This window comes from Heteronotia binoei, chromosome 16 (genome assembly GCF_032191835.1).
Source record: "Heteronotia binoei isolate CCM8104 ecotype False Entrance Well chromosome 16, APGP_CSIRO_Hbin_v1, whole genome shotgun sequence".
NCBI lineage: Eukaryota > Metazoa > Chordata > Lepidosauria > Squamata > Gekkonidae > Heteronotia > Heteronotia binoei.
Window position 1 is genome coordinate 49,417,767 of NC_083238.1, and position 13,858 is coordinate 49,431,624.

At 45.4% G+C, this 13,858-nt stretch overlaps 1 protein-coding gene across 1 annotated transcript in view; it reads right to left on the reverse strand.

Moving 5' to 3' along the window:
- Nucleotides 1-13,858, reverse strand: part of LOC132585235 (aldehyde oxidase 3-like) — a 78,593-nt gene that overhangs the window by 14,473 nt on the left and 50,262 nt on the right. Inside the window, exons 23-26 of the mRNA XM_060257041.1 lie at nucleotides 13,750-13,837; nucleotides 7,792-7,878; nucleotides 3,650-3,841; nucleotides 311-538 (exon numbers count right to left, since the gene is read on the reverse strand). Coding sequence (XP_060113024.1) covers nucleotides 311-538; nucleotides 3,650-3,841; nucleotides 7,792-7,878; nucleotides 13,750-13,837 — 595 coding nt within the window. The remainder of the gene's footprint in view (nucleotides 1-310; nucleotides 539-3,649; nucleotides 3,842-7,791; nucleotides 7,879-13,749; nucleotides 13,838-13,858) is intronic.

The window sequence follows — 13,858 nt, forward strand, 5'->3', positions numbered from 1 at the left end:
ATGAGAAAGGAAAAACAAAGAGAGGAAGGAAACTTAACCTAAAAACTGGGACCAGGAACCTAAAAGCCTTACGTCCTGGTTGAGGGCATACCATCACAGATCTTATTCTATGCCTCAGCAGAATGGTCCAGAATGCCTCGTTTCCCCCAAAGTAATTTCTTGTCAAGAAATAATTCCTAATTAAGTACAGAGCAGTAAGAGATTGGACTGGTCTGAGAACACAACAACACAGTGTAAGTCAATACGGTGGCCTATCATTTTTCTGCTTTGCTTTTCAAAATAGTAAATCTCCAGAGATTCAAAAGCTTACCTGGTGGTAACATGTGTCATTGAACCCAACGGAGAACAACATGGGGATGATGGCGATCCCTTTCTTCTTCCAGTAGTTTTGTTCATTAAATTCTTCTGTTGCTTTCCTCCTGTTGTAGTAATCAGACCTCTTCAAGCATTCTTTCCAACACACAACCAAATTCCTGGGATCAACCTCTTCTTTGAAGGGAGTGAGGGTAATTGTTTTGAACATGTTCATCTCACGGACCTTCACAAGGAGACAAGCAAGATATCATCATTTGTGCCAAGTACTTCTGAACTATTTTGGGCAGGGGGTCATGCTGTAGAAAAATAGGTGGTGGAGCTCATCCAGGAATTGTTATGCAGCTGCGCCTACTATTCAATGGACAAGGAGGTGGAACTCTCAGAAGGAGGAGGCGGAACTCTCAGAAAGGTTCAGGAGCTGTGCTCCTGTGAGCTCCCACTGAATCTGAGGCCTGATTTTGGGAGACATTTATCCAGGAGTTACATTGTCCTAGCTTACTGATTACATCCATTTCCCCACCATTAGAAAAAAAAATGTAGTTTAAGATCAAGGGAAACTATTATGTATTGTATACCCCATGTGGCTGGGGATGGTGAGATCTGACTTTATCTCTTGGTTTTACCACCTGGGAGAGAATATGAACTAAAAAAAAGACAGAAGATTACAATTAATAAAAACGGTAAGTGTAAACTCATATTAAAATAAGGAACAGGAAATGGACTTAATTTTGTGACCACGGAAATTAGTCTTGATGTTTATTTTCCAGCTTGTGTGATATTTGTATCATACCCTAGGGGCTGTGACTGTTTGAGTTGGCATGCTTCCAGCAAAACTTCACTCAGCTTCTTATTCCCAACCTCATGTTGTTAGGGATTGTAATTCTGCATGGGAAAGGATCTGGGATGGAAAGGGTTAAGAGAATTCTCTCACTCAGGTGAGAGTAAATCTTCTTTTGTCTCTCTCTTTTCTTTGTCAGTAAAAAATTCTTTCTCTTGTTACCACTGGAGTCAGACCATCTTTGTAATTTGTTTGAACAGCATTTTCCCCTTAACTGAAACAGAGAGCATTGGGGTTCTGCGTAAAGCAGGGGTGTCAAACTCATTGGTTATGTGGGCCGGATCTGACATAAATGAGACCTTGTTGGGCTGGGCCATGTCGGGTTGGGCCATGCGTGTATATAAGATTAGGAAGCAGAGATATAAATTTTATAAATAACACAAACACAAATATATATTTTTTAAAAACTTAAAACATGCTTAAAATGTTAGTGCTCATTGGTCTTAAAGATGCTTTCTTTGTATTTCTTCCATGGGATTGTATTTCTCCCATGGGATCCAGGAAACTGGGCAAAGAAAGTTCTGGCTCTTTCCTTCCTTCCCCAGGAGATGGGGGGGAGGAGCCTCAGCCAATAGAAGTAAGAGGTTTGACTCAGTAGCTCTGCTGTGCAATTGAGAGAGCCTGGCAAAGCAAGCTATTCCTCCCCCCTTCCTCCACAAGGGAGGAGACTCAGTCAATGGAGGAAACAGAGGTTTTGCCCTGTAGCTCCTGTGTGATTGAGCAAGCCTTGCAAAGCAAGCTGTTATGCCAAAGGAAGCAAGAGAGAGGGAGCAGGAAGCAGATGACAGCCCATTGCTCAGGGGCCTGATAAGAGCCTTCCAGGGGCCTGATTCGGCCCCCAAACTGCATGTTTGACACCCCTGGCATAAAGCTTCTGTATTTCCAAGGCAATTTTTTCCATTAAACCCAATACATGTTTCCTGTGTTAATATGAAAAACAGGAATAGGACATTTCCAGGACAAAACTGGTGTAAGGAAGAGGATGTTTGAGCTTCCCCTGTCCATGATTCATCCCTGCAAACGCTTTCCTCCTTCATGCTTCAGCCAGGTGCCAGAATTACAAAGAAGCCCCTGGCTAGGAAAATGGCCTCTGGGTCAGAAGGACATTTGCATGAGAAAATTGGTGGGCACAGCTTCTGCCTCTTATTCTCCCCTGTATCTGTGGGCTGGAGAAAAAGCCCAGCAGGAACTCATTTGCATATTAGGCCACACCCCTGATGCCAAGCCAGCTGGAACGGCGTTCCTGTGCATTCCTGCTCCAAAAAAGCCCCTGAAGCATCTGCTGAACATGTAGTTTCACCCTCATTCACAGTGGAGTCATGAACACATGAGTCTGCCTTATACCGAACCAGACCCCTGGTCCACCAAGGTCAGCATTGCCTGCTTTGCAGCAGCTAGAATGACAATAGCTGCAAACTGGGTAGACTCTTCTCCACCTTTATTAGATCAATGGTTTCACAGTCTGCGGGAATTGTTTGTTCCGAATAAAATGGCATGCGATTCTTTTGATTTTTCGATTGAGCAATATGAACATCAAGTGGTAGCTGTCTGGTTTCCTCTGGTAAAGTATTTAACAGAATATGACATTGTACCTAACAGTTCATTCTACAAAAAGCTGATCTATTTTTGATCTGTATTTAATATTTGTTTTGTCCTTGTTTGCTGTGATTTTCATATGTCAGATTTGATGTATGCTAAATCGTTGACACATTGTAATTTTTTTGTGAAAAGGATAAATAAACTTTACTGTTGTCCAGAAAAAAAGTATTGCCTGCTCAGACTGGCAGCCGCTCGCCAGTTTGGTGCAGTGGTTAAGTATGTGGACTCTTATCTGGGAGAACCGGGTTTGATTCCCCACTCCTCCACTTGCACCTGCTGGAATGGCCTTGGGTCAGCCATAGCTCTGACAGAGGTTGTCCTTGAAAGGGCAGCTGCTGTGAGAGTCCTCTCCAGCCCCACCCACCTCACAGGGTGTCTGTTGTGGGGGAGGAAGGTAAAGGAGATTGTGAGCCGCTCTGAGACTCTTCGGAGTGGAGAGCGGGATATAAATCCAATATCATCATCATCTTCTTCTTCTTCTTCTTCTTCTTCTTCTTCTTCTTCTTCTTCTTCTTCTTCTTCTTCTTCTTCTTCTTCTTCTTCTTCTTCTTCTTCTTCTTCTTCTTCTTCAGGCAGGCAGAGGTCTTTCCCTTCACCTACTGCCAGGGATTGAACCTGGGACTTTCTGCATGCAAAGAGGAAGCTCTACCACTGATTTACAGTCCCTCCCACCATCCTTCAGTATGACGTATCATTCACTTCAGGTCTCTTTTTCTAGCAGGAGCTCCTCCGCATATTAGGCCACGCCCCCCTGATGTAGCCAATCCTCCAAGAGCTTAGAGGGCTCTTAATACAGGGCCTACTGTAAGCTCCAGGAGGATTGGCTACATCGGGGGGGCGTGGCCTAATATGCAGAGAAGCTCCTGCTAGAAAAAGAGCCCTGATTCCCTTATTTACCTTATCATGTGGCAAGCCAAGCTCATCTGCTACAGCTGCAACCCACATCTCTGCAGAAAGGGCCGACTGCGGGAAACCGAATCCTCGAAACGCAGTATTCGACGGCAGATTGGTCTTGCAGGCACGTCCACGACATCGGAAGTTGGGGATGTCGTAAGCGTTAAAACTTTTTAGAACTACATATGCTATGAGCTAGTGCATGGGGATAGAGACAAAAAGTAATAATAATGAATCCCGTGCCTTATGGAATCTGCAAGGAAGGGTTAAAAAGGCAGGATGGCTTGAAGTTTCGCAGGCCGAACAGTTTGTTTAGGCTAGCCTACTAAACAAAGCCTCAATGTTGTATAGGAACCAGAGCCAGTAAGTCTGCATGTGTGTGCATGGGAGAAAGAGGGAAAGAGTGAGAGAGAGCACCGTCTCTGTGCTTGTTTTGCATTGTTCCAGACATTTTTGTATGTGTGTGTGTGAGAAAAAGTGAGCGAGAGCACAGTCTCTGTGCTTGTTTTGCATTGTTCCAGACATTTTTGTGTGTGTGTGTGTGTGTGAGAAAGAGTGAGCGAGAGCACAGTCTCTGTGCTTGTTTTGCATTGTTCCAGACATTTGTGTGTGTGTGTGTGTGTGTGAGAAAGAGTGAGCTAGAGCACAGTCTCTGTGCTTGTTTTGCATTGTTCCAGACATTTTTGTATGTGTGTGTGTGAGAAAGAGTGCGAGAGCACAGTCTCTGTGCTTGTTTTGCATTGTTCCAGACATTTTTGTGTGTGTGTGTGTGTGAGAAAGAGTGCGAGAGCACAGTCTCTGTGCTTGTTTTGCATTGTTCCAGACATTTTTGTGTGTGTGTGAGAAAGAGTGAATGAGAGCACAGTCTCTGTGCTTGTTTTGCATTGTTCCAGACATTTTTGTATGTGTGTGTGTGAGAAAGAGTGAGTGAGAGCACAGTCTCTGTGCTTGTTTTGCATTGTTCCAGACATTTTTGTGTGTGTTGTGTGTGAGAAAGAGTGAGCGAGAGCACAGTCTCTGTGCTTGTTTTGCATTGTTCCAGACATTTTTGTATGTGTGTATGAGAAAGAGTGTGAGAGAGCACAGTCTCTGTGCTTGTTTTGCACTGTTCCAGACATTTTTGTATGTGAGTGTGTGAGAAAGAGGGAGAGAGAGCACAGTCTCTGTGTTTGTTTTGCATTGTTCCAGACATTTTTGGATAGAAACCTCAGTGTTGGTGTCCCAAGAAATCCCAGGCCCAGATGATGTCTCTACTGTAAATAGACAAGCTATTCTCCTGCAGTCTCGTGTGCACTATGAAGATAGTAATACTGAAGTTTTATTCAGACAGATACTGATGCCACAAAGTGGCTTACAACAACTTTCTCCCCTTGTTCATTTTATAATCACAACCATTGCTCCCTCTAAGCTGAGTTAGTGTGAGCTAGCTCACAGATTTTTAGCCTCCAGCTCACACATTTTTGTCTTAGCTCAGGAAAAATGGCCCCAGAGCACACTCATTGATGCAGGAGCTCATAACTGGAATGCCAGTAGCTCAAAAATAGTATTCCCTCTAAGCTGAGTTAGTGTGAGCTAGCTCACAGATTTTTAGCCTCCAGCTCACACATTTTTGTCTTAGCTCAAGAAGGAGGACCCCAGAGCCCACTAATTTATGCAGTCACTCACAACTGGAAGGCCAGTAGCTCACAAAGCAGAATTTTTGCTAACAAGACTCTGCAGCTTAGAGGGAAAATTACTCATAACTGTCCTATGAAGGGCAAACTTAAAGAAATGGATCCAGGTTCTATGGATCCGAAGCTTTTAAAATCTGTAGGAGAGCTTGTTTGGACTTGGAGCCCCACTGCTCAGGGAGGAAAGGTTCTAGGGCTGCCAATCCCTGGGGGGGGGGGCAGTCCCCTGGTTGGAGGCCCTCCCCCATTTTCAGGGTCATCAGAAAGCAGGAGGGGGGAGGGAAATGTCTGCTGGGCACTCCATTATTTCCTATGGAGACAGATTCCCATTGGGTATAATGGAAAATTGATCCCTGGGGTTCGGGGGGGCTGTTTTTTGAGATAGAGGCACCAAATTTTCAGCAAAGCACCTGGCGTCTCTCCTCAAAATACCCCCCATATTTCAAAAAGTTTGGACTGGAGGTCCAATTCTATGAGCCCCCCCTATCCTTCATTATTTCCAATGGAGAGAAGGCATTTAAAAGGAGTGTGGTCCCTTTAAATGTGAAGGCCAGACCTCCCTTTGGAGATCAATTGTGCCTGCTACACCCTCCTGGCTCCACCCCCAAAGTCCCCAGATATTTGTTGAGTCGGACTTGGCAACCCTAAAGGGTTCCTATCTTCCCCATCACTATTTTTCCACCCAAAAACAGCGCTGGGGGAATTATTTCCGTTTCTGCAGTGTCACATGGAGCGTTCTTTGCATGTGGAACAGTGCCCCCCCAGTGCTGTTCTGGCATAAGAAAATAGTTTGGGGAGTGGAAGGCAGAAACCCTTACTCTCCTCCCCACCACGTTGGTTGCCTGTGCCCAGATGGGCTCTCCTTCTAATAGCCATTCCATGTAGTGGGGAACCCAGGTTGTGTAGGGGAATGTGAAGACAACCAGGGCTTTTGGGTTTTTTTGTAGAAAAAGCCCAGCAGGAACTCATTTGGGTACTTAGATCAGACATAACATCTATTAGTGATCCCCAGGCCAAGGGAGGCAAGATTAAAGTCAACTTGAGAGAGAGCCTTCTCAATCGCTGCCCCCTTCTGGTGCAATCAGTTGCTGGAAGAAGTTAGGGCCTTGCGGGACCTCGCCTAGTTCCACAAGGCCTGTAAAATGACACTATTCCGGCTGGCCTTTAATCCGGAATGACTTATATGGGAGTAGGGAATGATATCTTATATCCTGAACGCCATCTGAAATGCAATAGTGTCAACTGATATTAGCACCAGAATGTTTTTAATGGTTTTAATAATGTAATGACAACTGTTCTGTTTTATATGTTGTGAGCCGCCCTGAGCCTGCTACGGCGGGATGTAAATCCAATAAATCTAAATCTAAATTTGCATATTAGGCCACTCCCCCTGACATCACCATTGTTTCACACAGGGCTTTTTTGTAGAAAAAGTCCAGCAGGAACTCATTTGCCTATTAGGCCACACCCCTCTGATGTCAAATCGGCCAGAACTGTGTTCCTGTGCATTCCTGCTAAAAAAAAAAAAGCCCCAAATACAACTGTTAAAAAACATGCATGTCAAATTTGGCTGTGAGATAGGCTGAGATGACTAGCCCAAAGTCAACCAGTGGTTCCAAAGTAGATTGGGGACTCAAACCTTGGTGTCCCAGATCCTAGGCCAACACTCTAACCACCACCCCATGCTGGCTTTCAACATTCCTGAGAGGTTTGTGGAAGGGTTCTTCTTCTAGCAGGAGCACCTCTGCATATTAGGCCACACCCCCTGATGTGGCCAATCCTCCTGGACCTTTCAGTAGGCCTTGTACTAAGAGCCCTTTAAACTCTTGGAGGATTGGCTACATCAGGGGGGCGTGGCCTAATAGGCAGAGGAACTCCTGCTAGAAAAAGAGCCCCAATTGAATCACAAGAATGAGCTCTAAGAGCCAGTGTGGTGTAGTGGCTAGGAACATTGGGCTCTAATCTGGAGAACGGTTTGATTCCCCATTCCTCTGCATGAAGCCAGCCGGGTGACCTTGGGTTAGTCACAGCTTTCTCAGCGCTTTCTCAGCCTCACCTACGTCACAGGGTGCCTGTTGTGGGGAGAGGAAAGGAAGGCGATTGTAAGCCACTCCAAGACTCCTTCAGGCAGTGAAAGGCGGGGTAGAAAAACCAACTACTCCTTTTCCTAATCCTCCTTGACCTCTGTACATAAGTAAGCATGAAGGAACTCCAATCAAGAGCCTTCCAGTTAAGGGAATCTATATAAATTACACTTAAAAGTCCTCAAATTTGTATATTGCTTAGACCTGATAGCAGATTGAGATTTGGTCAACATGTCCAGTTGTTATCTAATGTCCAGAAGTTATCTAAATTACAAGTGTCTTTCTGCTCCAAAAAGCAAAAGCCAAGAAATTCCACCTCCCTCTTTCGGCAAACAGAATTTCATCTCATTTTTCAAATTGTGAATGTGCTGCTAAATTGTGAGCAACTTACCTCATCAGACATATCCAATGTACACCCTCCATTTACATAGCACATAAGGTCAACAGCTTGGATTCTACCGTCATTCATAAATCCAATCTAAAAATAAATATTATAATAGTGAAAAATAAAATATTTCAGTAGGGACAAACATCACTCTGGGCTTTTCCTCATTCTTTTCTTCCTTGTCTCAGCGTTCCTTTTTGTTGGTTTCTCCCCCTGCTCTGCATGTGTTTTGTTCCCTTTAGTGGTCAATTCAATAATACAATCAGGGCTTTTTCTGTGGCAGGAACTCCTTTGTATATTAGGCCACACCCTCCCTGATGTAGCCAATCCTCCTGGAGCTTACAGTAGGCCCTGTAGTAAGAGCCCTGGAAGCTCTTGGAGGATTGGCTACATCAGGGGTGTGTGGCCTAACATGCAAAGGAGTTTCTGCTACAAAAAAAGCCCCAATTACAACACTTAGAACCAGTTTGGTGTAATGGTTAAGTGTGCGGACTCTTATCCAGGAGTAGGGTTGCCAAGTCCAATTCAAGAAATATCTGGGGACTTTGGGGGTGGAGCCAGGAGACATTGGGGGCGGAGCCAGGAACAAGGGTGTGACAAGCAGAATTGAACTCCAAGGGAGTTCTGGCCATCACATTTAAAGGGACAGCACACCTTTTAAAATGTTTTCCTTCCATAGGAAATAATGAAGGATAGGGGCACCTTCTTTTGGGGCTCATAGAATTGGACCCCCTGCTCCAATTGTTTTGAAACTTGGGGGGTACTTTGAGGAGAGGCACTAGATACTATATTAAAATTTTGGTGCCTCTACCTCAAAAAACAGCTCCCCCAGAGACAAAGCTATCAGGGGTCTCGCTGTTGACTCTGCTAATAGAAACCTCTGTGTAAACAGGGAGGGATTCCAACAGAGATCAGAGCCCTTTTCTCTTTCATGAAAAATTAAACATTTTTTTCAAACTTTTGGGAACTCACACCCACACCCCCCTGGACAGTAATTAACTTCTTCCTGTTCTGTCGACAGCCCAGTTTTCCAAAAAAACAGAGTGGGATGGATTATTTTTCAAAGGAAGTGTTATTGAAACACTTCTCAGCCATGTCCTAAGAACGGGGAGGGGGGAACTGTCACAGTGTGACCTAGGAAGTGTGGGTTGAGGACATGGGCATTCATCCAGGACAGCTAGGTCCTCGTGGGGTCCTCGCAGGGTACCCAGAGGCTGCCCCATCCCCCCTCCTCCTCCTCCCAGCTCTGAAAGGCGAGGCCCCGTGCCCCCGGAGCAGCCGTGCGGGCGCCCACCCAGCCTCATCCCCGCACATCCCAGCCGCCTCCTCCTCGCTCGCCCGCTGGAGAGCCGGCAGACGCACGCCAGGCTGCCCCGGCTCCGGCAGCCTTGGCGAGGTAGACGAGGAAGGAGGTGAGATGGCCGAGCTCAGCCACCCAAGGGAGGCCCACCCGGGTCCCGTGCGCGCCCTCCTGCCTGGCACTCACCACCTGGCGCGCAATCTCGATGGCCGCCACGGCCCCTTCGCCGCCGCCTCCAGAAGCCGAGCGAGCTCTTTGGCGCCGTTTCCCCCCCCTTCCATTTTTGGGTGGGGCGGGGGAAGAGGGTGGAAATCCTGGACCCCCCCCACCAGAGTGGGAGGGTTGGGAAGCCTATCCGGGAGAACTGGGTTTGATTCCCCACTCCTCCACTTGCAGGTGCTGGAATGGCCTTGAGTCAGCCATAGCTCTGGCAGACGTTGTCCTTGAAAGGGCAGCTTCTGGGAGAGCTCTCTTAGCCGCAGCCATCTCACAGGGTGTCTGTTGTGTGTGTGTGGGGGGGGGGGGGGAAGGTAAAGGAGATTGTGACAACTCTGAAACTCTGAGATTCCGAGTATAGGGGGGGATATAAATCTAATATCATCATCATCTTCATCATCTTCTTCTTCTGCATCTCCCTACAAATTTAAACTGCAGGTTATGCTGGACATAAAGCAATGTAATATTGAATTGACCAGTAGAGAAAGCAAAACACATGTGGAACTAGAACACGCCCCCCCCCCCCAAAAAAAAAGCAACAGGGACACATAAGCTGGAAAAATGAGCATGAGAAAATGCCCTCTGTGAAATGTGTGAGAACTTTTACTACAGGCTCCAAAACAGAAAATCCAGGGTTTACAATGCTGGGGTGAAAAAAGGCTTCATTGCATTTTTAACTTTCTTTTAATTATTTCTATTACTGGTATTATGAGTATTTTTCCCACTTAGTTTATTGCTTGATCAGCAAAACAACAAAACAAAACTCAAGTCTGGAAATGAATTTTTTTAAGATAAAAGAAGGAGGAGGAGAAGAAGGAAAACCAAAAGTTAACATCTGCTTTTGATCAGTCATACATGAGGGCGCAATATTTTAGCGGTCTTTATTTTATAAAACATTGACTGAAATTATGTCAATGAATGGACAGCTAGTGGGCATCATATAATTTTAATATGTCCAGAGCTGCAATCCTCCAGGAGGGGCCTAGAAATCTCCTGGAATCACACCTGATCTCCAGACCACACAGGGGTATAGTCAGGATTTTAAAAGTCAGGGGGCTTTTTAAAAAGTTGGGGGGCACCTTTTCCCATCCACTGCACGGCTTGCCGCTTCTCAGAAGCTTTCTTCTGGCAAAAAAAAGCCCCCACACCAAACTGTGCCCCAGAAGGCCCCTGGAAGTCAGGGGTGCTTTGGGCAGAAGTAGGCTTCTCAATCCCCAGGTCCCAGTGGGGGATCCCCCGGTTTTACAGGCTGCACCCCACCCCCAGCCAGCTGGCCAGCAGGGGGAAGCCCGGCCCCCATAGCCACCATGTACCTCTAGATCTCTGGCAGGTTTAGGAACCTGCAAACAGTTCCTGCTTTAAAATGTGTGTGCGTCCCTTTATATAAGAGCAGGAAGTACTTCATGGGGAAGGGTCAGCAGCAGAGCCTCATCAGAGCACAGCCCCTCTGTTTGTTTTGCTTTCGTTTCACAGCAAGTAAGTGGGTGTGAAAGAGAGCAGCGTAGCCCCTGTACTTTTCAGATGTCCTTGTGGAGGAACCACAGCGAGTAAGTTCAGAAGTCTTTGTAGGGGAGCCAGTAAGAGCATGTGCCTGTCTCTGTGCTTGTTTTGCATTGTTTTCAGAGGCTTTGTATAGGAGCCTGTTTATGGGATGGAGGAAAACGCCACCTCTCTCTCTTTTTATTTCCAGTGTTAGCCTGAAGAACAGCAGTTCCTGTGAGTAAAGCCCCAGTGAGATCACAAAAATGCGAGCTTGATGGATTAGAAAATGGACTGAAGGACATAAAAACAGATATGACAAAGTTGACGCAAAGCAAAAATTTTATTGATACAAAACAAATACTAAAGGAGCAAGGTACAGGCAACTTGGAAATTAAACAGGAAGAATCAGAGACCAGGATTACTAGATCAGACATGTATAAGGTAAAATATACTCCAAGATTTTTAAGCATATCAGAGGAAATAAATGAGGATTTATTTTGTTCAGTAGTGGAAACATTGACCCCCATGCTGGAAAAAGAACAAAAAAAACTCGAGAGGGAAATTGAATATATATATAGGTTAAACTCTCTAAAGCTAAAAAAGAATGGTTCACTTAGAGAAATGCATTCAAGAGACATAAGGAAACAGATCAAAGATGTAGTTTGGAGAAGGGAAAGGGAGCAACTTATTAGATCTAGAGGTCAGAAAAATAAAAAAATGAAAGAGATATTATGGATAATTAGGCATTTAACTCCAAAACCAAGAGAGGTTTTAAATAACCAAGAGAGAAATTGGCGTAAACGGAAGAAATACCAAAAATGGAGGACTCATTAGGAAAGAAATACCAAAAATGGAGGATTCATAATTGGATGGTGCTGCTGAACGGAATGCCAAAGCAAATAGTTAGATTAGTGGGGCAAGTCATAAAGATGGTTAAAGGTGTATGGAAGGAAAGTATTATGTAAGGTGTCAAGCGTCATCGATAAAATATCTTTAATTGAGTTTTCCTTGAGTGCAAGTGAAAAGGATAAATGGGTTTAATTTGTAATGTAATAGTGAAGGTGAATGCAGAAATGGTGAATAGAGATAATGGAATTTGAATGTATATATAATTAGTGAAAATACTGCCTTCGACTTCTGTTTTAATATTTTTTTCTTTTGTATAGTAACAGGCTTGCACACAATATATTAATTTAATAAACTATAAAAATACTAAAAAAAAAATGCGAGCTTGCAAACTCTGTGCATTTTGGCTGCTTTTTGTGTGTTTACACTTTCATTTACTAGAATTGCAACTATTGGGGGATGAGGAAATGATGGCTATTCAGGTGAACTGCATTGCTGTATTTTTATGTGTTTATTTTGGGAATTGGAAAGTCTGGCTCCGCCCAAAGTCTCCTGGTTCCACCCCCAAAGTCCCCAGATATTTTCTGAATTAGACTTGGCAACCCTAGGCAGAAGTCAGGGGGCAGTGCCCCCACAGGCACTCCCTGTGGCCCCTGGCCTGTCTATAGAGATCAGTTCCCCTGAAGAAAACCAGGGGAGCCCTCTTCCAAGCTCCACTTCAAATCTCAAGGGGCGTTTTCACACAGACCTTAATCAGTAGCGACGCCCCTCTTCACCGCGCAGGATCGGCGCGGATTTCGCACTAATTGCCGCGGAGCACCCGGAAGAGCCGGAAAGTCCCGCGGCTTTTGCGGCGCAAATGGAAACTGGTTTTTGGCGGTTTCCGTTTGCGCCGCAAAAGCCGCGGGACTTTCCGGCTCTTCCGGGTGCTCCGCGGCAATTAGTGCGAAATCCGCGCCGATCCTGCGCGGTGAAGAGGGGCGTCGCTACTGATTAAGGTCTGTGCGAAAACGCCCAAGGAATTTCACAACCCAGAGTGGGCAATCCTATATATTACCAAAAACAGGAAGATACTTTTGCCCTGTGCTTTGTTGAGAAATTTACAAGATTCAGTCCCTGGCATCTCTGTTCAAAGGGATCTCAGACAATCAGGCTTGAAGAAGCTTCCACCTAAGATCCTAGAAGAGTGTTGCTTGTTAGAGTACACCAAGGGTGGCCAAACGGTGGCTCAGGAGCCACATGTGGCTCTTTCACACATATTGTATGGCTCTCAAAGCATCCCCCCACTGCCCTGTCAGCCAGCTGGAGAAGGCATTTCTCTCTTTAAATCTCTTCTCCAAGCCAAGCCGGCTGGTGGCTTGGATAATGCATTTAAAGTCGCTTTCTTTCCACCTCTGCCTCCCCCATCCCCTCCTCCCTCCCTCCCTCCCTCCCTCCCTTCCTTCCTTCCTTCCTTCCTTCCTTCCTTCCTTCCTTCCTTCCTTCTTGCCTGCCTGTCTGCCTTGCAGCTCTTAAACATCTAACATTCATGTCTTGCAGCTTTCAAACATCTGACATTTATTCTCAGTGGCTCTTATGTTAAGCAAGTTTGGTTATGTATGCCTGGAACATACTGAATCAGGCCAACTTCTCAGTTTTTAAAAGATGTCTAATTCTGCCATTCATCCTGTTCAGCACAGCCTAGATAATGTTCTTATCATTGCTGACTGGCTTTGCAGCAAGCAATTACTTCTAAGGCCAAGTAATTCTGGGAAGAAAGCATTGTGAGAAAAAGGAATTTAAAGGATATGAAATTACACCTTGTATGTGTGACCTAAACTGAACATGTCAGAAAGAAGAAGAATTGCAGATTTATACCCCACCCTTCTCTCTGAATCACAGACTCAGAGTGGCTTACAGTCTCCTATATCTTCTCCTCCCACAACAGACACCCTGTGAGGTGGGTGGGGCTGAGAGAGCTCTTACAACAGCTATCCTTTCAAGGACAACTCCTATGAGAGCTATGGCTGAACCAAGGCCATTCCAGCAGCTGCAAGTGGAGGAGTGGGGAATCAAACCCGGTTCTCCCAGATAAGAGTCCACACACTTAACCACTACACTAAACTGGTTGCATTACTTACTTTATATTTCCCCAAGAAAGGGTGTCGCCCTCCAAATACAAACATGTCAACATCTCGTTCCAAGGTAAAGCGTACTGGACAGCCGGTTCTAAAAAGAAACAAACCAGAA